General features: G+C 44.3%; 1 protein-coding gene across 2 annotated transcripts in view; it reads right to left on the bottom strand.

The window, feature by feature from the left end:
* The window catches only part of MORN1 (MORN repeat containing 1), a 457,770-nt gene that overhangs the window by 366,894 nt on the left and 66,301 nt on the right, over positions 1-24,575 (bottom strand). For both annotated transcript variants that reach the window (XM_089684351.1, XM_089684352.1), the window contains exon 6: positions 20,006-20,093. In XM_089684351.1, the coding sequence (XP_089540477.1) occupies positions 20,006-20,093 (88 nt within the window). The remainder of the gene's footprint in view (positions 1-20,005; positions 20,094-24,575) is intronic.

The raw sequence follows: 24,575 nt of genomic DNA, 5'->3' as shown, positions 1-24,575 counted from the left end.
AGCTACTAGATGTTTGGACACGTTGACTATAGTTGTGGGGTAACATTGTAAGATCCCGCCAGACTAGCACAAAACTGACTTGTCTTTAGGTCTCCCATTCAGGACTTGCTGGCACATAACTAACAATGTGCTGAAGCTTTCCCGGTCAGAATGACACCACATTCAGCAGCAGCGCAGTGGTGGCGGTGGGGGAGAAGTGTGAACTATACTGTAGGCATCTTGTGGCACCTGCTCCTAGGCCAGACATTTACTTTTAAATTTTTCAAAATTAATACGATCCCATTATCATACAGCGTTATGTTAATATCACATTATGGGTCCACTTTGCAAAAAATGCTTCAAAACAACAGGTGTAGAGAACACAAGATTTCACTGAAATGTAGGTGGAGTGGAACATTAGATGGGTCTTTCTTCAATCCAGTGAGTGGCCATTTAGTACGTTTTTACTAGATGATAAAGCATGTGTTACTTTTATTTCTGACATGTCTACGAACTTGATTGACAATGGCTGCTGCTTTGACCTCTGGCTCCTGGTGAGCTTCCAGACCTTTATACCGAAACAGTGCTTATGTATCAAATGTGGCTGAAAGGAGACTGTATATAACAAGCAGATTCATTTGTCATTTGTAGTGGTTGTCAGGGACTGAAAGGAAGCATCTGATTTGAGCCTTGTGTACAGCAGACATACAGTACATTCCTCAAGTTCCTATAATTGGTGTCCACATTCATTGAAACACTGTATTACCATTTCACCTAGCCTGGAATATAAAAGAAAACTGTGTTCATCCGACCATACACTAGACAATCTCATTGTATAATCTCCTTTAAATCTGCCATCAGCTATGTAGCACAAGTGTCTGCTTAATTTGATAATTATTAAATGGATTGTATAGGTGTATCCTCACATGATGGGGGGCACAGTCACAGATGGGGTGCTGCTTTTGTGTGAGTGCTGCGTTGATGGAATGCTAAGACGCAGTTAAACACAGCAGTCAAATTCATGCCTTCTCTGCTTTTCAAAGGTAATGCTGCTATCTCCTCTCCGCTCTTAACTACAACACGCATAGACTCCTGTTAATTTCAGAACTAATAGTGTATATATATTTTTGTATATGTTGATTAGTTTTCACCTCTAGTTGCACTCTTTTTTATGACTATAGTCTGTGTCTGGTCTGTTTGAGAAACATCCCCCCCTATTCATGTGATCCTTATCAGTTCCTAATTGGGGCGGAGAAGAGTGCTCATTTGACCATCTCCCTATAAATTTATATCAGCTCATGGGGGGAAATCACAGATTGGGGGCACAGTCACAGATGGGGTGCTGCTTTTGTGTGAGTGCTGCGTTGATGGAGTGCTAAGACCCAGTTAAACACAGCAGTTACACAAAAGCAGGATAACTCAAGCAGCAGGAAGATACAACAACAAGAAACTCTACTGCATGCTGGACGGACTGCAAGCAAACACCCTCGGAAACATCTCTTACAAGTCTGAGTCCCACTCTGTGTACCATTTAATATGTCCCCTCTACTCCTCCTTTTCATATTACTTTTCTGTGTTCCCAAAATCTCCCATTTTTGTACCCCTCTGCTCCACCCCAAAACTTGTACATCTCACCCTCACTGCTACCATCTCCCTACTACTGCTCTCATCACCTCCTGCTGATACTTCACTCTCCTGCTGACCCAAACTCCAGGAGTGGAAGGCATGTGCACTGGTGTACATGTGAGATGGGGAAACAGCTTTCATTGTTTGAACACTGATTGAAGTAAATTAAAAACGTTCTGACTGACATTCTGCAGTTTAGCCACAAGATGTCACTGTTTTTTTTCTAACACAGCCTCAGACTGCATAGAGATTTCTATATTCATGAAGGGGTGGGGTTTGGCACTTGGAGAGTGAACAGGAAAAAGAAGGGTAGCCATGCTTGAGAGAGAAGATGGCTGAGTGATCTGAGAATCCGTCGCCATCCAGCGTGAGGAAGGCCCTCCGTAATCAGAAATTCACTTGTGCATTGCCACTGCACAGACATCCATCCCACTTAGCATACCTTATACTAAACCTCCCTCAACACTTTCCTCTTTTGACCTTGCTACTACCAAAGAGGTCACTAAGGTTTTCTCAGAAGCCCATCTCACTACCTGCCCCCTGGATCCTGTCCCCTCACAACTACTACGGTCACCCTCTTCTTCCATCCTATGCTCCCTCACTCACATCTTCAATCTTTCCCTCTCTACTAATGCCTTCCCCTCCCCTCTAAAGCATGCGCACATCACTCCCATACTTAAAAAGCCCTCCCTGGACCCCACCAACCTGAACAACTTAAGACCCATCTTCCTGCTGCCATTTACCTCTAAACTCCTAGAACGCTTAGTCTACAATCACCTGAGCTCCCACCTCACTGACAACAACCTTCTTGACACTTTACAGTCTGGCTTTCGCTCACTCCACTGAAACTGCCCTACTAAAACTCACTAATGGTCTAACAGCTAAAACCAATGGCCACTACTCTGTACTCTTACTACTTGACCTCTCTGCGGCTTTTTGATACGGTTGACCATCCCCTCCTCCTCAAAAAACTCCACTCTCTTGGTCTCAGAGACTCTGCTCTCTCCTGGTTCTCCTCCTACCCATCGCAGGCTCCTTCAGCGTTACCTATAACCTACCTAATCGCAGGCGATCCCCTCTTCAGTCTATCATGAATGCTGCTGCCAGACTCATCCACCTTACTAATCGTTCTGTATCTGCCACCCCTCTCTGCCAATCCCTCCACTGGCTTCCCATTGCCCAACGGATAAAATTCAAAACAACAATAACGTATAAAGCCATTTATAACTCTGCCCCAAATTACATCAACGATCTTGTCTCTAAATATCACCCAAACCGTACTCTCCTCTCCTCACAAGACCTCCTGCTCTCTAGCTCCCTTGTCTCCTCCTCCCATGCTCATCTCCAGGACTTTTCCAGAGCTTCCCCCATCCTCTGGAACTCTATCCTAATTTATCAGACCATCGCCTACTCTGCTCACTTTTAGGCGATCTCTGAAAACCTGTCTCTTCAGGGAAGCCTATCCTGCCCTCAGCTAATAATGGAATCTTCTACTCTACCAACCAGTCCATCCCCCACAGTTACTACCTTTTGTACCACTAGCCCCTCCCTCCTAGATTGTAAGCTCCATGGAGCAGGGCCCTCCTTTCCCTCTTGTATTGAACTGTATTGTTGCTGTATTGTCTCCCATTATATTGTAAAGCGCTGAGCAAACTGTTGGCGCTATATAAATCCTGTATAATAATAATTACAGCTTTGGTAAATCTAAAGAAGACAAAGTTTATGGCCAGCCTTATGGTGGCCATATATTCTTCAATATACTATTGTTTTATTCCAGTCGATCTCTCCCGATAGGAATAATTGATCTATATATAACAACTCATTGGAAAGATGGGTCAGATATGGCCAGATACAGATACAGTTATGAGGTATCTATAGCATACTTGTTTTCACCAGGTAATCTCATAAGCTGAATATTTGAAATACCATCAAATTCATAAACAAAAGCATGTCAGTCAGTGTACTCCAAATCATCACTGCTTTCAAGATTTAACAGTAAGGAATTATATTTTGGCTAAAAAATACAAAGTCTGTCACCACAACATGGTAAACTGTTTTGAGCAGGACCCTACACTAACACTGCCTGCGCTACTTCTTCAATGCTCCTGACACCTACCTATCCATATATAAAACCTCCTGACACCTACTGACCTCTATATAAGACCCCCTGAGACACTAACCTCTATATAAGACCCTCCGACACCCTGACTTCTAAATAAAACCCTCCGACACAATGACCTCTACATAAGTTCCCCCGACAACTACTGACCTCTATATAGAACTCCAGACACCTATCAACCTCTATAAAATACCTCCTGACACTTACTGGTCTCTATATAGGACCCCTTGACACCTACCGACCACTATATAAGACCCTCCAATACCTACCTACCTCTATAGACTCCCTGACTCCCCCTCTAAATTTATAGGTCACCTATAACCAAGGAGGTGATCAGAGGGGCCCCTACCTCCTATCTAGTAATACTGACCCCCTCAGGAGAAGAAGCCCCCTGAACAGGAGGAGTGCATAGGGTTAATTATAAAAGACCCCCTCACATCCATCCAGGAATACAGGAACCCCCTCCCCCTGCAGTTAAAGGAGACTCCCAGCTAAACGGACTGCAAAAGGGGTGATCAGAGGGGACCCCAACACAGACCCTCTCTGTCCACCCCCCTCTAGGAGGAGACCTCCATCTCGGAAGACTGCAGGTGGGTGAGAGGGGACCCCCACACATACCCCCGCCACCCTACTTCAGTAACAAGAGATGCCTAGCTAGGAGGACTGCAGGGGCTGATAAGAGGGGACCCACACACAAATCCCCCTTCTCCAGTAAATTCAGATCCCCAGCTTGGAGAACTGCAGGGGCTGATAAGAGGGGATCCCCACACAAATACACTTCTTCAGGAAACAGAGATCCCCAGCTAGGAGGACTGTAGGGGCTGATAAGAGGGGATCCCCACACAAACCCCCTTTTTCTAGTAAGCTGGGACCCCCAGCTAGGAAGATTGCAGGGGGGTGATCAGAGGGGACCCCCACACAAACTGCCCTACCCACCCGGTCCCAGGAGAAGGAGACTCCTAGCTAGGAGAATTGCAGGGGGTGATCAGAGGGAACCCCAACATAAACTGCCCTAACCTCCCCCTCCAAGAGAAGAAGACCCCAAAGTAAGTGGGATTGCAGGAGGGTGATCAGAGGGGACCACAACAGACTCCCCTGCCCACCCTTCTCCAGTAAAGGGAGACCCCCAGCTAGGAGGATTGCAGTCAGCTGCCCTCCACCACCCATGTGATGGAGAAAGGACACAGTGTGCTGTGAGCAAACACTGTTCAGACATTGGAGCCAATGGCAATGTTGAGGGGAGAGAGGGAGACCCTCAGTCCCGGAGCAGAAGGAAATCCTGGCCGCACTGTCCTACTGCTGCTACTCTTGCTGCTCACTCTGCTGGCCGCATCCACTCTCCCCTTCCTCACAAAATAGGACAGCCAATCCCGGCAGCTAGCAGATGCAGATTAAAGGCAGGGAAGAAGCAAAGTCTGTGCAGTGAGCCCCCACCCCTCCATATAACAATGTTCTGCCCAGGGCTAGTGTCACTTCAGGACACCGCTAGTTGTGGCCCTGGCCAGCAACACCAATTCACAGGTGGGAGCCTAGGCCCCTCGGGACCCCCGGGCACCCTACATGTGTACAGGCTGTCCTTCCTGATGGCTGCCCTGATCTTAGTGGTGCCAATAGATTCAACATGATCATTAATTTTTGACTCAGTTTGATCGAATGTAATCTAAATTGAGTCTTAAAGCGCACAGCAGGAAAGGTATGCCTAGTCGATTGCTAGCCAAATAGATGACTTTGATGAAAATGACACATCAATCGGATAATGAAATTGAAATGTAAGTGGTCATCATTGGGTCCTCATATTACATTATTTAGTAAGTCTAAAGTTGATTGTAAAGATAGTCATGACCCAATAGTAATTTGCTGTACACCTGTATGAGGAAATTAACTGCACTAATCACTAGTAGAGCTGAGATAATTGGTGTCACACTTTATAGGACATAATATGAAATGAGATGAGACTAACAATTCCAATAGGAAATTATCGGGACAAATATGAAAAGAGGAGAGGTACATTTAAATGAGAACTGCAGGCTAGGGTGCTGAGAAAACATGTATAAGCAACAGTCAACACACATCCACATGTTTTTTGCAACTCCACCCAATAATATACAAATGGGCCAGAGCAGCTCTTCTGACACATGACAGTCCTGTGTGCTGAAAAATGCCCCTTCCTTCCAGGAACTTTGATTGATAGCAGGCTATTGATGAAAGGTGTATAGGACCATACAAGCAGCTAATCAGCAATAGGGGATTTGATAACATCATCTATTTCCAATGTTGGTTACTAAAGTACCAGTAATAATTCAGCTCCCAAGGTATTGTGGGAATTGAATTAATTCCTTTCATAATTAATCACCTGTTATATGTTGAGTAGGAAAGGCTGCTCTACATACATTCTAGGCCTCAATCACACTGGCAGTGTCAAATCTGCATTAATATGTTTAGAGGACATTTCTAAATGCATATGAATTCATGCAATGATTCTTCAATGGTGCCATCCACACTGTGCAATTACCTGCAGTCAGTTTAGCGTTCTGTGAATCGGATTAGTCACTCCAAACATGAAAAAATCTTGCTTGCAACACAATCACCAACTTCAGTAACTACTTATGATATCTAATAGAGTTGCTGATGACTATGGCCCCAGTAATTTGTAGCTGCATAGATCACCATTGTAATGAGCACATCTGTATTCAGCTACAAAAAAAAACAAGCAGAGAGATTTGCAGCTACTTCAGATCTCTGCTATAAGCTGCTAATATGGTATGACCCTTAGTAAGGTATTCACGTATGCATTCAGCACAAGGCTGTATTGACACGTGCGTACTAAATATAATCCCATTTACACTGGATACCTTTGCCAGAAGCTAGCTGGCTTAACTAAAAAAAATGTTTGGTCTGGCACATGTTTATGTGCACTTATGTGCATAATTTAATTCTAGTGGCTACAGTAGTCATTTGTTCTAGCCACTGGACTAAAAATTCCATGTATACGTTGTGGGAACTCGCTTCAATTGGTAGAGCTCTTCTTGTTAAAGCACACAGCAACTCGCTTCTTTAAGGGCTTTTTTTGCCCACTTTTATTTAAACAAAATGTCCCATAAACACAAATGCTTCCCACGCAGCGGTATCCACCATCAAGAAATACCAACAAAGATTCAGCCTCCTGGCTTGTACACAGTTTACTGTCTGTCTCCTGCAGACTCTTCCCAAATTATGGCCACTAGCACACAGCTAGTCTGGCTTTCACCTGACTCCAAGGCAAAGACCTCCTGTCTGCCGGGGTGGAGCCCTCCTGACTCCGTCTGCCGGGGTGGAGCCCAGAACTATGGTCAGGACTCTATAAAAAGGCCTGCACACACCTGTGCAATCAGTGCTGGGGGTTCTCAAAACACGGACCCCGGATTGGAGATTTCATCCCTCCCAGATCTCTTTGAAATCTCCAGGCTCCAGATCCCAAAACAGACTTAATGAATATATGAGGAAACTGAAAAGCCAGTTTCCTCTGCAATATATCAACTCTCTGGAGCCCCTCAACCTGCCTGGTTGAGAATCCAGGGTTTTAAGCTTTATTTTGACCGTGGCAGGACACCGCACTGCCACATATCCCCCCCCCTTTGTTTTGACCCCGTAGGGAGCGGAACACACAAACCTAAAACCCTTGCTTTAGACCTTCTGTGTGGGTTATCACCTGTAAAGGTCCAATCCTGGCTGACTTCATTTTCATCAAAGGGAGACACTACTCCCTGCCCCAAGAGATGACTTCCCTTGTCTCCTCTTGCTACCCTTACTTGGGCTCTATGACATCCCCGTGCCTTTTTACGAGTGTGCTTCCAAAAGCGCGGCCTTTCTAATTTCCTTAAGACTATGCTAGTCCTTTTACCACTAGGGGGTTTACAAAACTCAGTACCCTTTGTAACCCGGGGTTGACGCCTAAGCTTTAAGTGCCTGGTACCTGTAATATTACAACGTGCTCCCTCAACTTCCTCTAGACCATCCCTTTTTGCTTTATTTAATTTTGATGGGGTTATATTTTTAGACCCTTTAGTAATAGAGGTGGGCTCTTTTATTTGGGAATCAAACACTTTTAACATCCCCTTGTTAAGCTTTGGGCCAGTTCCTTTAGACCTTTCATTCTTACAACTTGGGCGTTTACTGGACCTTTGGAAAACTTTTCCAGAGTGACCTTCCTGAACATGTAGGGGGCCTACTACTATACTCTTAACCTCTCTTGTGTCTGTTAAGCACTCATTACCTTTTTCAGGATGACCAGCTACCATGTCAACTTGACCACCAGGTCTACCATTCTTTTTGTTATCACACATAGTAATCAGACAATCCAAATTCATTAACACATTTCCCTTTTTATCATTAGCCAAAAGACTTTTGTCAGAACTCAGTTCACTAGTAATTGGCAGGGCAGTTTCTGGAGAGGAATTACACACAGCGGAGTGGGTGTCTCCCATGGAAACGTCACTACCCATTGACTTCGCTGTCACAAAAGACTCTGCCAGCAACTGTCCTGATGCCAAACCATCCTTACATAATTCTGCATTTGGGTAGACGACCCCAACCACATCACATATACATGTGTCTTCTGGAACTTCTGCCAAAACCTCTGTCCTGTCCAACAGTACTCTGGTGTGCCTCTCATACAGATTACTGCTATGAAGCAACCCAGCAATGCACTGAAAGACAATTTTCACCATTACCAACAAGGATGGTATCACAGAATTCCTATATTGACCATCTTTGTTTTGTATAGCCTGTAATACCAAGCTCCGATTAGCGGGACTCCACTGTACCAGCTCTCCCGAACATGGAAGAGACAGCAAGGTATACACCGGCTGTACACTCCAGAAGGCTAACATCTCCTTCAGCAGGTCTGTTATAAAAATACAGCCCGATTCCACACATAAGACCTTCCTGGAGACATGGAGCCACTCATTTACTGATGCCTCAGAGGTGGTGCTTCTTAACGAGGCTTCCTCTCGGCTGGAGGTACCCAATACAATAACCTGGGGCTCTCCCAGAGCGTAACCAGGTGTGGGATTCACCCAAATACTCTGAGGCTCAGGGTGCAATGAGCTCTTCCACAGTTTCTCTATGGATATCAGTTTGGTACACCACACCATTAACTCCTTTATGGGCTGTGGGCAAAACTTCTGCTGAGCGTTTATCCTCAATGGTGCCGTTTACCAGCGGTGGGTTAATTTTGGCAGCGACAGGTGCGCCCTGGACTAATAGCTGCTCCACAGTCCTTCTATTCAGCACAGCAGAAACCATGTCCACCCCATTGTTACCCACAGAGGCATCTTTTATTAATGCAAACAAGCTTGTTGCCCATCTGTCCCAGTCCATCGTCCCTGTGATCCCATCAGAGGTACTACGCAGTACCACTCCAACCGCTGAAGGACACACAGAGGGACAGAGTGGCTCTGTATCAGACCCATTACCTATATCTTCATTATCCATATCACAATGGGAGACTCCTTTTCTAGGCACAGCAGGTTGCAATTTCCTACTCTCACCACCGTGACTTAGTGGCGTGTCATTCACTACAAAAACTTTAGCATTAGTGGATTGCATTAACCCATCATCATTATGAATATGGTCATACCTTTTAGATTCCCCATTGCCACACTGAAATAACAAATTCTCATCACTCAATTCAGATACACTCTGGTCCACCAGAGCAACACCACAGTTATCCTGGGTTACCTTAACCACTGTTGCTAGGGGAGATAACACATCCTGCTTAGTGGTCACCCCTACTACATTTAATTTAGCATTCTGTTTATAGGACATTGGTGCAACCCCAATATCAGTACTCTTCACATTTTTAACCGTTGCCTCCCCACTAAAAGCATTATACAGAGGCAAGTCTCTCTCACAATCACCAGCAGTGGGTTTCCCAACTGGGAGTATCCCAAATTTATAGCAGAGAGTCTCAAAGTCAGTCTCAATCAGTGCATTAGTATCGCTCACATTTATCTCAAAAGTACCAGTCTTACCCACCACTGCAACAGGCTTCACCTTCACTTGAGTGCGTGGGATCTGGATCCTTTCTGTCATCTCCTCTGCTTGGCTTTGGCCAGCGAGTTCATCCATGCAGCTATAGGATGATACTGTGGCAGGCACTTCTGACGCCTTGGCACCCCCTGCAAGCACAACAGGTACTTCCTCACTGTTGCTAGAGGTGGCTGCCAACATTTTTAAACACAAATCTGGGCTTGCAGATGAAGACTTTTGCCCAGTAGCACCCTCATCAGTGGTATTCCATAATCTGGGGCAGGTAAAGATACCATGCCCAAACTGACCACATTCCAGGCAGGGTATGGTTCCACAGATAACCTTCTTGGGATACGGAATCACATCTCCCTTGTAGCCCCTTCTCCTGGTTGGCAGGCTTTCTCCTGTTGCTATGGGAGATGGCACTCTCCCAGCTGAACTTTGTGGGTTCCTCCAGTTGCGCTGAACTCTCATCTCTGCGTTGCCACAATCCTCTGCAGACGACACTTCTCTCACCGGGTCCGCAGGCCTGAAGTCACATGGGTTGCTATGGGCAACCACATATTTCTGAAACTTTTGGGCAGCCTGCTGCTCCTTCCTGGAACTCCAAGCAGGCTTCCCAGTTGCATACCCAGACCTTTGTCTGTTTCTGTCACCTTGTACTGGAAGCTGGGATAAAGGACAATTGGAGACAGTGTGCCCCCATTCACTGCACCGCAAACAGCGCTCTTGCAGCAGTATCTTGGCCGGACTTTCAACACTGCATCCTCTTTCCAGCATAGGATTCTGCACCCAGAAAACTGGTTTCCTTTCACCAGCATTGCCAGGGACAACAGCATGCACTTCCCACTGTGGCAAACTCTGTGCAGCCATGTATGGGGCTTCTTCTGGTGGTAACAACCCCTCCAGCCACAGGGCTCTGTCTTTCATTTCAGAGAATCTTGCTTCTTTTTTGAGTTTTGACCGCCCCATCTTTGCAGTCACTCCACAACACTTTTGCACAGTCCAGCAACACAATGGAGCACTGTCTCTTTAAGGAAAGTTCCTTTGCTCTGCAGGATCTCCTCACCTGCACACACAGATAGTGTAGAGTCATGCACCAAACACAGTTCAACACATGAACTTACTTCCTTGCTGGGATCTCTAGTTCTGCCCGCATCCTCCACCATATGTGGGAACTCGCTTCAATTGGTAGAGCTCTTCTTGTTAAAGCACACAGCAACTCGCTTCTTTAAGGGCTTTTTTTGTCCACTTTTATTTAAACAAAATGTCCCATAAACACAAATGCTTCCCACGCAGGGGTATCCACCATCAAGAAATACCAACAAAGATTCAGCCTCCTGGCTTGTACACAGTTTACTGTCTGTCTCCTGCAGACTCTTCCCAAATTATGGCCACTAGCACACAGCTAGTCTGGCTTTCACCTGACTCCAAGGCAGAGACCTCCTGTCTGCCGGGGTGGAGCCCTCCTGACTCCGTCTGCCGGGGTGGAGCCCAGAACTATGGTCAGGACTCTATAAAAAGGCCTGCACACACCTGTGCAATCAGTGTGCTGGGGGTTCTCAAAACACGGACCCCGGATTGGAGATTTCATCCCTCCCAGATCTCTTTGAAATCTCCAGGCTCCAGATCCCAAAACAGACTTAATGAATATATGAGGAAACTGAAAAGCCAGTTTCCTCTGCAATATATCAACTCACTGGAGCCCCTCAACCTGCCTGGTTGAGAATCCAGGGTTTTCAGCTTTATTTTGACCGTGGCAGGACACCGCACTGCCACAACTTGTATATACACGTTTTTGCACACATATGTGTAAATTATGCCTGTACGCTTCTCTCTAAACGCAGGCTTGGAGCATTTTTTTTCCATGACCCTAAATGTTGCTCTAATTAATAATCTGAACATCACAATGTGCATGGACACATTGGCTAATATAGAGGCATAAAAAAAAATGTAGCGCTACCCCCTTAACAGCCTCTGAGTATTTTTTGGTTCCCTGTCTGTTCTGAGTCTGTTTTGGAAGTACAGCCCCTGCTGACAACACCATGAAACCTTGACCAGGACTCCCTGTCTTTGAACCATAAAATAAACACACAGTTTAAGGTGAGCAAATATTCTAATTATATTGAGGTCAGAGTATGAAGAGTGCAAGCACAACTAGAATGACAGTAGATGTGCAATTAAAAAAAAAAATTAAACACTCTAAAAGGTTTATCAAAGTAGTCAAGCACAGTATCACTTTAAGCAAACCCAAATGTCCTGCAGGATCAGAATTTGAACATGAATTCAAGCTTATGAGTGAGCTGCAGTGGAATATCAAGATACTAGGCTAAATCACTTTTAGGTTCTCAACAGCTGGAAACGGGGTTTAAATTAATATTTTTCCATAAGCAATAATTTCCCCTTTTGTATTTCATCCAAGAATTGTAACAAATCTTCTTCACATTGATGGGGTCCTAGTTGGTGCACATTAAGGCTAAGATCCCTTTTTGTGTAAGAGCAAGATTTCTTCAAGATGGTATAGCAACATAAAGATTCCTCTTTAAGTGGTGTTGAAACTGGATAAGGTCTCCTTAACAAGAGTTGAAGGCAAAACCTGGCTATAATTGAAAAAAGAGGCGGAAGCACACTTCAGCAGAGGTTGAACCCCCAAGGATGGTGAACAAGTTTTGGTGAAGAAAGTTCCTATGGAGCTGGAAGAGGCTTGAAGTGTGATACTAGTGTAAAACTGTCTGCAGGGGGGCACGTGCTGTAGCCAGAGTTCTGCTGTTTCAGAATAATAGGGAGACACTAAAGCAATAGGCCACAGTACTGAAAGGGCAGTCTGTGCCCAATGTGATTATCTGTGGCGTAAAGTGTACTGAACTATAGAGTTGAAAATAACACAGTCACTTGTGATGGCGATGGCAACACTACGTGGTGCCTGCCTGCAGGGTTGACTGTCTTGCTCGTCAGCGATACCAGCGTTCTGCAGTCCTTCTTTCCTTCTCAACGAAGCAGTCTGATCCAGCCTGGATCCTCTGAGTCCCGTACGGCCTTCTTCACACAAAAGTCCTCCGCCTCTCACCATCTACTTCCTTCCTGTAAAGTTCCCAGGATTCTCAATATATATATAGGGAGACACTAAAGCAATAGGCCACAGTACTGAAAGGGCAGTCTGTGCCCAATGTGATTATCTGTGGCGTAAAGTGTACTGAACTATACAGTTGAAAATAACACAGTCACTTGTGATGGCGATGGCAACACTACGTGTTGCCTGCCTGCAGGGTTGACTGTCTTGCTCGTCAGCGATACCAGCGTTCTGCAGTCCTTCTTTCCTTCTCAACGAAGCAGTCTGATCCAGCCTGGATCCTCTGAGTCCCGTACGGCCTTCTTCACACAAAAGTCCTCCGACTCTCACCATCTACTTCCTTCCTGTAAAGTTCCCAGGATTCTCAATATATATACGCTCCCGCCCCTTTGCCAGATCTTCTGGGATATGCAGTCCGTTCACTCCTTGTCTGAGTGCAGAAGTCCTGCTACCAGCATATAAATTCAACAAGGCTTTGCTTCAATAAAGTCTGAATAGCTGAACCGCAGAACACTACCATCTTGTGGCTAATTAACATCCTGCAATCAGTATTAGTGCAGTGTGTTACATAAAAATATTTCTAATAGCTGTATTTTTTTTCTGGCTGTGTACCCAAGGCTGAGGTCACAAATGTAATTCTGCTGGTTGCAACACATCATCCACAGTTACCTTTATAGAACTTCTGCCCTTAACAGGCCCAAAACACTGATGAAGCTCCCTAGCTAGCGGGGACTAGCAAAGTTACATAATCTTACTTGGTCGGCTAGGGAGAGAGAGACTCAATGAAAATAGGTAAGTGATTTGTTAGTTATCAGCAACAGAGTCGCTTATGTGACATATTAGACTTGTAAAGTCACGGTCAGTATAATGATGTCATAGTAAGCATCCTAATGTCACATTTGTGTAACAATTTGTTACCACTGCTGTCAACTCCAGATAAGCTTCCTCTCCTGTATTGAAATAAACATGCTCAGACAGTTTTGCTTATCTATGCAGCTACAAATTACTGGTGCCATAGTCATCAGCAATTGTATGAGATAACATGAATAGTTACTGAAGTTTGTAATTCTGTTGCAAGGAAAGATTTTTTCAAAAGATAGTTTTCAGCAGTCAATTATGTACTGTAAGGGGTCACTGCCACCTTGCCGCACAGGGCAAAGTAACTGTCTTTCAAAAGGTCATCGCCTGACCCTTACCATGCCTGTACTCTCTAGCACTGTGGTTGTCAACTTATGAGCTAAAGGGGCCTCAAATGTGGACCCTGACATCACCAATGGGAAGCACATAATGTTCAATATATGTAATGTTTGAGAGAACTGTCAGAAGCTAAAGACCTAATAGAGAAAATGAGAGTCAAAGAGTGTGGACATGCTACATATTGGCTGGAGATTGTCAGGGCAGGGCTGTGGAACGGACAGGTATGCCTAGTGGCAGGGTAAGGCACTGGCTGACGACAACCACCACCAACAGACCGAAGTCCCTCAGGGCGCGGAGTCTAAGTCCCAGGCTGCCCTTCACCAGGGCCCCTGATGGTGGGGATGGACTTGACGCAGCCAGGAACCAGGTCACGGCCCCCCGAGACACCCCGGCTGCGGTAATGGCCGCCACCAATGGCGTGTAGCTGGTGAGAATGACAATAGCGTAGTCAGGCAAGCCAAGTCGACAACAACAGGACAAAACAGTACAGAACAGTAGACAGAGAATCACAGGTCACGGGCCGGGTTCAGCAACGGAAGGTCAGATCGAAGGAAAACACAGAGAATGGTCTTAGTCACAAGCCGAGTCAGAATACCAGAAGAGTCACGAGCATATACACAGAGCTGTAGCAAGACAAAGACACAAGACACAAGTGCAAAGAGCATGTGCGGATCACAGGCTTATATGTACTCAGCCACACCCCTCTGGGGGATGGACCTCAGAGACCTGAAGGCATAAAAGCTTCCCACCATGCTCAGCAGAAATCCAAGATGGATGCCAGCACATGGAGTAACATAACCTCTGGGAAAAGGTAGGACCTTGACAGAGATATGCTGTAGAACAGTGTTTCTCAACCTTTTTCCAGTCAAGGCACCCTTTAAAATTATGGACAGTCTTGAGGCACCCCATTCTAAAATGGGAAAAACTATTCTAATAGTTTCATATAATGCAGCAACATCCACACATGTAGGACGCCCAACATTAGAGAAGATTTATTCTTCCAAAGCAAATCCACTCTTGAACACTGGTACTGAGCGTTTCTCTTCTCCCTCAGTTTTTCTCCATCACTAAGCTAATATGAACCCAGCACTGACGTAGAGCCTCCTTGTCAACTGATGATGTCATTGGTTGTCAGGATGCCAGCGGCTAGAAGTTCGTAAATGGCTTGTATACAAGTTTTAGTCAATTTTTAGACATTTTGCCAGGGCACCCCTGAAGAAACCTCAAGGCACCTTTGTTGAGAAAGGCTGCTGTAGAAGACAATATGAAACTGGTAACATGTTACACGAGACTAGTAGAGATCAAAGCTATTACCCTAATCAATGTTCCCTCTACAGACTGTTGAGGTCTGAGGGCCACACATCATATACCAAAGTCCGCATGTGGCCCTCGAGCCACAGGTTGGGCACCTGGGTTCTAGCAGCGCTTTGATTCTTCACGGCCAGGGACACTACATTGTATTTACAGCTATGGAGGAATATGTGATCTGTTCCTCCATGAAGCCAATCACTAGGCCCAAGAACTGTCACAAGACCTGGGAAATGACATCACCGCTCACCTGTGTCTCCAACACAGATGATCTCAGTGAAAGCTGCAGTGAAGCAAGGAACTGTGAGGGAGGGCAAAAAAGGTAACTGAAAAGGAGGTATAGGGGTGTCCTTCAAAGACACTGTCAACTTCCCCATCATTGTCCAGGTAAAACTGTCTAACACCTTTGCCCCACTGATAATAAATGTACTTTTTGCAGGCCAGTCTATAAAACATATTCTCCCTAACAAGACAGCAAACAGACAAAGTAAACGAATCATCCCGCTGCCTAGGAGATCATGGATTTACACTCCACCATTGTCTCTATCGACAGCCACAGAGCTGTGTGCTAATTGAGTTATAATGGAGGATAATTACAACCAATATTAGTACATTACACATTAGCATAGTTTTAGTGATAGATTCCTAGTTTGGAAATAATGAATGTTTAATTCATAAGGATCACGAATACAATTAGCATAAAATGGATTAAAGAAGAAGGCACTTAATGGATCTGGAGAGCTACAAAATAAGTTGGGAGTCTGAAGTGAGCTTAAGTGTAAAATAATGGTGTTCATTTACTAAGTTATGTCGCCATTATTGAATCGTTTACTGGATTAGTAAACTCAAATTACAATGAATTTAAAAAAAAACTGTTAAAATATTTACATCATGAAACTCTGTGGTGTTTCAAAGAATGGAACACATATATAGTCAGACTGCAGTTCTTGAATGTCCATGTGTACCCAATATCAACTTCCAAGCTGTAACAGTTGAAATATGAATGGAGGAAGGGAATGGAACACTCATACAAGTTATTAATAAGTTAACTGCCTGCTGGTTGGCCCCTCTGTCCAACCACTGTATGGATACAACATGGCCTAAGCTTGATGTGTTGTTTCTGGAAGTCCTGGGCAGGCAATAAGACTAGCTTTACACTGTCAGTAGGCTGAACAAGGAAATTATTTGATACTTTCATATACGGTAAAAAGCATAGATGGAGGAATTTCCACTGCTGTCTACTGTATTCTGAAATTCATTGCTCCCATGGTTGTCAGAATACCTAATAAGTGACAGCATTTGATTGGCTGCACTCACTGTTTAGTATTTGCAAAATGAAGCTTGGTTGAGCCAGGTGGTGCCATTAAGATTACAAATGGCTCGAATCTCAATGGATTCATTCAAAACTAGAGCCGTATATGGTTAGAATAATTAATGGATTTACTGACAATTATACTGCTGCATGCTTCTATAGGTGTCTGCTTAGAGAACAATGCTGCCCTATTTGCATCCAACCTAACAATATAACATAACCCAGCTCAAAATTTAAAAAAATACAACTTATTTTGTGGGAAAAACAGTCACGATTTATGAGACTCAATACCTCTGACAGCCATACAAATGTAGAATTAAAAAATCAGGAGCAGCTGCTTCTATTCAGCATATCATAACAGTCAATGATGGAGCAGGCACAAGTACAAGTAACCTCCCAATAGATGCCAATTAAGCTGGGCCCAGACATGATACTATTCTGGTTTAGGAAATCAGTTAATTTGCATATTAGCAGCCATTCCAGCTTTAAAAAACAAGAAGAAAATTGTTAAAGCCTATGTGCAGAAAAAAATAGAAAATTTAGCACAAGGGACATACTGTAGCTTACAGTCAGTAGGAGGTGTATCTTTTGCCCCCACTTCTTCTGTTGAAATCTTCCTCTGCCCATGCAGCTCGGGTTGATAGAATTAGGGGCTGTCAGAGGTTCTCATCAAGAAAGCCTGACTGTGCCTACCCTTTCTACCCACCTGCTCTATTCAAAGAGGCCATACTACTGCTTCTATGAATGGACAAGATCTATGAATGGAGGACAGGTGGATGATTGATAGTTTGGCCCCCTCCATTCATAGACCGTATTTCATTCATTGAACTTACTGTATGTAGCCCTTCCTCTAACAGGAAATTGGTTCACAGCAAAAAGAAGGAATTTAGGAGGCTGAAAGCTATAGAAGCTACGTTTTTGAGTAAGGCCCCTTTTACATGGGTGATCTGATCAGGTACACCTGTTAAAAACAGACATGATCGGATGTGTCCGTTTACACCCGCCTACCTCCAGTCTGATCCAGTTCGCTAAAAAATAGAAGACCGATCGGACGTCATTCAGGTGTAAATACACCTGACCGCCCATACTGTAGAGTGTTATGTGACTCAGTTTCTGCAGCGAGGACACAGACCTACATCCCGCCCGCTCTGCTCTTCTCAGCAGGGAATCAGCGGACAGATCCCCTGCTAAGCAAAGCAGATTTCGCTCCATGCGAAAGGGGCCTTAAGAATACATATTTGAATAGAATGCTATCTTTTTTTTAAAACCAGAATTTAGTATCACTTTAAACACACACACGCAATGTGATTGGCTGTGTAGACACAATTGAATTGCCTGATAAGTCTGACAGGTAATACTGTCATAAATATGAACTCCCGGCTCAGATGAGTAGTGGTATTTATTCCAATGTAGAAGAAAGTGGGAAGAGGTACATGGTGCAAGCAGATACACAGAGGGCATCAGGGGGCGAGTACTGATTAGAACAGGTTTGCTAATCTATATTGTACAGAGTCAAATTCCAGGCATCCACCTTGTACCTTAGAGATAAGATTGTCACCTGAATAGCATGAAAATAGTGCCATAGGCAGCTACTAAAAACAGACCAAGCTGGAAAAGGACACATACAAAAGAACACAGAGTAGTGTAGCAATTGTACCCACAGAGATGGACGCGGTTCAACTATTTTGCTCCAACCTCCATCTTGGCAAAGGATCGTCCATCTTGTACAGATATATCTTTCCTCATCCCCCTCCCTCTCTGCTATCCACAGTGACATGTGGCCTGAGTGATGAGAAGTGTCACAGGCGGCCAAAGCATAGCAGGAGCTCCGAGCTATAAAACCTCACGGGCTGGGTGCCTCACTGTCTAAGAAACTGTGCAATCTGGAACATCGTAAAAGTCCCTCACTGAACTTCAAAAAGACCTTCCAAGGAGTCGTAAAAACAGACCTACTTTTAAAAACTCACTTTTCATATAAGTTGATATCTTCACGTAGGACATAACTACCTACACATGGAGCCTATATTCGGAAGGCTCAGTTTGAGGCCATTCTCCTGGTATGTGACACCCCTTAGCTGGCATAGCTAGGAAAGCAGAAAAGTATATCTCTTGAACCATTCAAGTGCATATTTCATGTTTCATCTCTAACCATTCCACAGATGCGGCTGAGTATTAATATACTAGTGCCCAGGCTGGCAAATGTGCCTAGGAAAAGTTATGAGCCAAAATATAAGCTAGGAGAGATTCTGGTTGTAAATTAGGTCTCCACCCAACACCCCTCCCCAAAAGGAGACCATTGGTTACTACTCCAAAGAGACACCCTGCTGGCTGGGATTTGGTAGAAAAAGGGCTGTTATGCTTAGAGTTGGGTGAGAGAAAGCAGAGTCTCCTGCGTTTACCATCGGAACAAGCAGTAGAGACAAGAAATCCTTTTTGGCTCATGAGACTTGAAGCTGCTTAACCCAAGGCTTTTTGGCAAGTACTTATCTACCTAACCTTCTTTCTGATATCTTTTTGCTGTGTTATTGCTGTCTATATATTTATATATATATTGGTTACATCTTTTTTATGCAAATATTTTTATTGCACCCTTTTGACCTTTTAGTAATAAATCTTTCTTTCTGAAAGTGTTGAACTGTTTCTAAAGCTCTTTATGCAACGAATTCCTGCCACTGAAGAGTGCTACTATGTGTGTTTAACCCTCTGTATAACCTGTCTGCGGTGACAGTGGTATACAGACGCTTATCCAATCATCCTAGTGTTATTGCTGATATTGCCGAGTTTCCTCTTTCTCTGTACAAAAAGGAGGTGGTGGCAGTGTGAACGGTTTATTGCGTAATTAACCTGACCCAGTAACAATTGAGCTTAGGCTGCAAGTACACAGGTTGTGGACCATTAGCTGGAAAATCTGTGTGCAGGGTGCAGCTGGGTGTGGCATTGTTACGCCCGTGACATTGCGGTTTTAGATTGGCTAGTCCTTCGGTCACGAGTTTGGTGAGAAGGTTAGGGGTCTGACGCCGCGAGCATCACAAGTAGCATTTTAAAAATGAAGGTTTAAGGACAGTGGGCATGAAGGCTTAACACAATCAACCCAGCCCTTTACTTACTGACCCATTTGGTGCAGACCCCCTTTAACACTATAAATATAGGCAGGACATTGAAAGAGGAAAAAACAAATCCACAATACATTTGTATAGTTCCTTTCTTTTCAAATCTTTTACTAATGAATCACACAATACAATTTTCTAGAAGATATTTTTTGAACCATTACTGAAGAGCATTATGAGGGGATTGATATAAAGAGTGGGACTACTAATATGAGCCACTAGGCCATTTCAGAAGGGTAGGATCCTACAGAACGAGATATAATATAGCATTACTGTACCTCATAAATAGTTCCATCTAAACAGTGCAACACTCCATGTCCTTGACGTTGGTCTAGCACCCAGTTTCCTTCATAATGATCACCGTTTCTGTAATAAAACAAACTTCATGCTTACTAGCTTACACTTGCCTGAGTTCAGTGCTTACTGCCAAGTAGAAAATGCTATTTCTTTATCACATGACAAAGATTTTCATACAGAGAAAGCCATTATGATAAAGATGCTGAAACTGGGGGGGGGGGGGGGTAAGGGGAGATGCTACTACAGGAATGGGGTAAAATAACCACAAAAAATATATGAAAAAAGAAATGAACCGTGCATGGTCATAAGCATGTGCATATTACAAACATAACATAAAGCAGTCCCATAATTGCTGAAAAAAGAAGAAAGTGCTCGTGCTTGTGTTCAGCTTGTATCCAATATCTTGCTTAGTGCTCCATTGTGCTCAACAATAGTGCCCCACATGGACTGACACTCACCCTCATTCCATGACCATCTATCTCTAGAATGGTCATTAAAGCTTTGCAGAACAATCTCAGTGAGCCAATGATCTCCGAATCCTTTTAGCCTACGGACATATCCTTAGAATGGTCCGTGACATAGAAGGTCAATTGCCAAACAGCCCGCTATCTCCACAGCTCTGCAAGTAGCAGTAAAATTAATCGTCATATATGAAGAAAAAGAAGGAAACATCCCATAGTGTAAAACTGCATTAATACCTTTATTGGGGATGAACACTCACAAAAGAAGTGCCTGTAGCCCAGAACCTGGTGTACTCAGCCTTGTTGTGAATTAAAGATGGATGCCACTGTCCTGATCCTACCTCGGAGCAGAGCGTGCAAACTCTTTGTACTTCCTGAAGACGATCTTTGATCGAAACGTGTCAAGGTTTGATGACGCCAACATCCCATCCGGTCTGTGGAACGCACGCTGCTCCGAGGTAGGACCAGGACAGCTGCATCCATCTTTGGGTGCAGCGCTGCATGACCGCGCAATTGTCAGCTAAAGTAAAACAGCATCGTATGCAAACTGCTTCTTTAACTGCTTCCTGACTGCCCTATAGCAGAAATACTGCTACAGGGCAGCACGGGTGCGCAAAATCATGTATATATACATGATTCACACTCTCGTGGTTTTCACGCCCCTCCCAGATAGCATCAGATTGCCTTTCAGAACTCCAGTAATCACATTTAACCCATTGATTGCCAGGAGCACACTCACACACAATAAACCTCCTTTGCTAGTATAGTGTCTGAACGGATCAATATCTTTGATCAGATCAGCACTATACCAGCATTCACATTAGTATAGTGTCCCCAAAAACACAGCGTTAGCAGGGTCAGCCCTGGCACCTGCGTTTAACTCCTACGCTTACCTCCCCCCCCCCCCCCCTTATCCCCCAGCAAGTGCAGTGTCAGTAGGTCACTGTCACTTGATACATTGTACACAAAACCGCAGTGTTCTCAGAATCAGGCCTGATCTCTGCTAGCACTTGCCGGTAAATTTTGATGACTCTCATATGCAGCAGAGTGCCAGTACTAGTGCCGCTCTACCTTTTGGTGAACAGGCGAGCACCAGCGGCCTAGTACATTCTGGTCTTTCACATACCAGCACTTCAGTATCACTTGGTGACGTGGTGAGTCCCATAATTTCAGTACAAGCTGGTGCGGTGGCGAGCACAAGTATTGTCCCGCAGCCACCAAGAATTCGCACACAGGCCCGTAGAGCCACTAGTATCCTTCCGGATGTGCTTGCAAATGCAGACTGGCAGCCCACAAATTCTGCAGCACCCATACTTCCCCCATTCACTGCCCAACCCGTAATTCAGGTGGAAACAGCAAATTTAACTACTCCCCTTGATTTTTCTAGATGTTTTTCACGGAAGATCTGTATGCATTGATTGTGATTCAAAGCAATTTTGTATGCACAACAATTTATCACTGCCAACCCAAATTCAAACTTTGCCAGACCATTTGCATGGAAATCCATTACGGTTTCCGAATTTAAATTTTTTTTGGGCCTAACCCTCAACATGGGCATTACTAAAAAAATTGAATTGCGGTTGTATTGGTCCACAGACCCGATTCATCATATGCCTGTGTTCTCTGCTGCCATGGCCAGGCATAGATATGAGAGTATAATGTCAGAAAGTATACGAGCGCTAGGTAGTGCAGGAAAAAGCAGCTGACATAAAGGCAAAACCTCTTTACCTTCATAAAATCCAATAATAAATATGCAGCACTAAAATTCAAACAAAACAAATGATCTAAACTAATATATTAGTGCTGTGAGGCGCTGAAGTTAAATTCAAGAGCAATGAATGTCTACGGACGTTATACTGTGCAGGTTGTGAACTTCAATATTATAGTGTTACAGATAAGCACATAAATCCCCAACTCCATATAGAAGTGCAGATCGTAACTCCAGTGATGTATAAATAAGTGTAGATTGCACTAACCAGAACTTCAGCGCCTCACAGCACTAATATATCAGTTTATATCATTTGTGTTATTTGAATTTTAGCGCTGCATATTTATTATGAGAGTATAATGTGTTTTATGCATTTCAACGACAATACGTCCTCGGGTGACCCTGAATTTGACCAGCTCCACAAAATTCGGCCCTTCATAAATCACCTTAACCAAAAATTAGCAGATGTCTATACTCCCCAGCAAAAAATCTACGTTGATGAGTCCCTCATTAATTTTTCTGGCCGCCTTGCATTCAAACAATTTCTCCCCAGCAAGCGCGCCAGATATGGGGTCAAGATATATAAGACCTGTGATAGGGCAACAGGCTATACATATACGTTTTGGATTTACGAGGGAAAAGATAGTCACGTGGAGCCCCCCCGGATGCCCAGACTACATGGGGAGTAGTGGCAAGATAGTTTGGGACTTGGTGTCATCCTTTTTCCATATGGGGTACCACTTATACGTGGACAACTTTTATTAAAGCATGCCACTATTTGGACATTTGTACAATCTTGGAAGTAGTGCATGTGGCACCATGCGACCTAATGTGTGCCCATCATTAGAAGTGGGTGGATGCAGGGTGGTATATTCTAATGGTGGGCATACCACACACTTTTTCAGGCTGCATTAAAAAAAAAAAAAGAACATAGCATATATATGCAACAAGGACCAGTGACGTACTGGTACATCACTGGACTTTGAATGGTTATACCAGGATGATGCCTACAGCTGCAGGCATCATCCTAGTATTGTTTTTTTCAGCCAGCGATGGGCTTTCATGTAAAAGCAATTCTAGTGGCTAATTAGCTGCAGGATTACTTTTACAAGCAGCGGGAGTCAATTCTATGACCTGATCAGATGCACCACCTCCCCTACTCTACAATACAAGCCTATTTGAGGAAGTCTGTGAAGAGGGAGTGGCTATTACTTAGTACTGCCTCTTGGATGGGACAAATGGGACAGCTCTATCCCCTACAATTGAGATACTCCCAGGTATCACTTGGACAATTTTAAGTTTATCAGGGAGCAGGGGCTGGAAGGAGTTAAGCTCAACTTGTGGAAGCCAAAGACTGTCTACAAGATGACATAAGGACATTGTGGAGTCTGTTCCTCGCCTACCTCTAGCCACTTGTAAATTGGTTTGGAGGAATGTTTCTTCAAAGAGACTCACTACCATCATAAAGATCTGGCATGGAAGGTGATCCAAAGGGGGTTGTCTTTGAGGACTTTCATGCATGCCAGAAATCTGAGCAGGTACAGGCACATCCCCTTTTGCATCATCCAGGAAGAACCTGCTTTGCATGTTTTCTGGGAGTGTTCCTTTTCTCAGAAACTGTTGAGGGCCCTGGAACCAGAACTCAAAGACTTGTGCCACAGATAGCCATCCCCCACTTAGGGGTGTTGAATGGACTATTTTGTGGTGCATTCGTACAAGAGGACATTTTTTGCCACCTGGGGGGTTGCTTTAAAGGACGCTTTGTGGTGTGCCAGAAAGCATCTCATTCACCAGAGGGAGAGGATTTCCATTGAGGACTGTCACAGACAATCTGCTCAGAGACCATTTGGTTTTTCATATATTTTATATATAAAGTATATTTTTTAAAGACTGCTAGCGCAGAGCACTGCATTGTGAAGGCAGATAACTGATGAAAAGGTATTTTGAGGTGTTTTCAAGCAAATCAAAACATGTGGGGGTACAGGATAGTAAAGGTGTGAGAATTCAGTTGAACTTTAAATCCCTTAAACTAACCCTGAACCCAGGGGCGGACTGACCATTCTGGCATTGCCTGAGGGCCTGGGGTTAGTAGGGGGCCCGGTGAGAGGCTCACTGAGCACAATTCACTAAGCGGTATCTTACCACATCCGAGTATGTGGTAGGATACCGCATAGCATTTTTTAAAAAAACATTTGAATTCACCACAAAACGCGACTAAAATACCGCATGATTTATTTTATGTGGTATTTAATAGTGAAAACCATGTGTTAATGTTTCAGCTGTCAGCGGGGGGCCTCACTGACAGCTGAGTGGCCAGCAACTCTTCTTCTGTGCCGTTTGTCCGCAGGAAAACTTGGGTAACCACTGCAAACTTGCAGCCAG

The sequence above is a fragment of the Staurois parvus genome, unplaced genomic scaffold (genome assembly GCF_062004578.1).
Source record: "Staurois parvus isolate SC_StPar_1 unplaced genomic scaffold, SC_StPar_1.0 ptg000346l, whole genome shotgun sequence".
NCBI classification, from domain to species: Eukaryota; Metazoa; Chordata; class Amphibia; order Anura; family Ranidae; genus Staurois; species Staurois parvus.
This window is presented reverse-complemented; position numbering and strand designations above follow the sequence as displayed.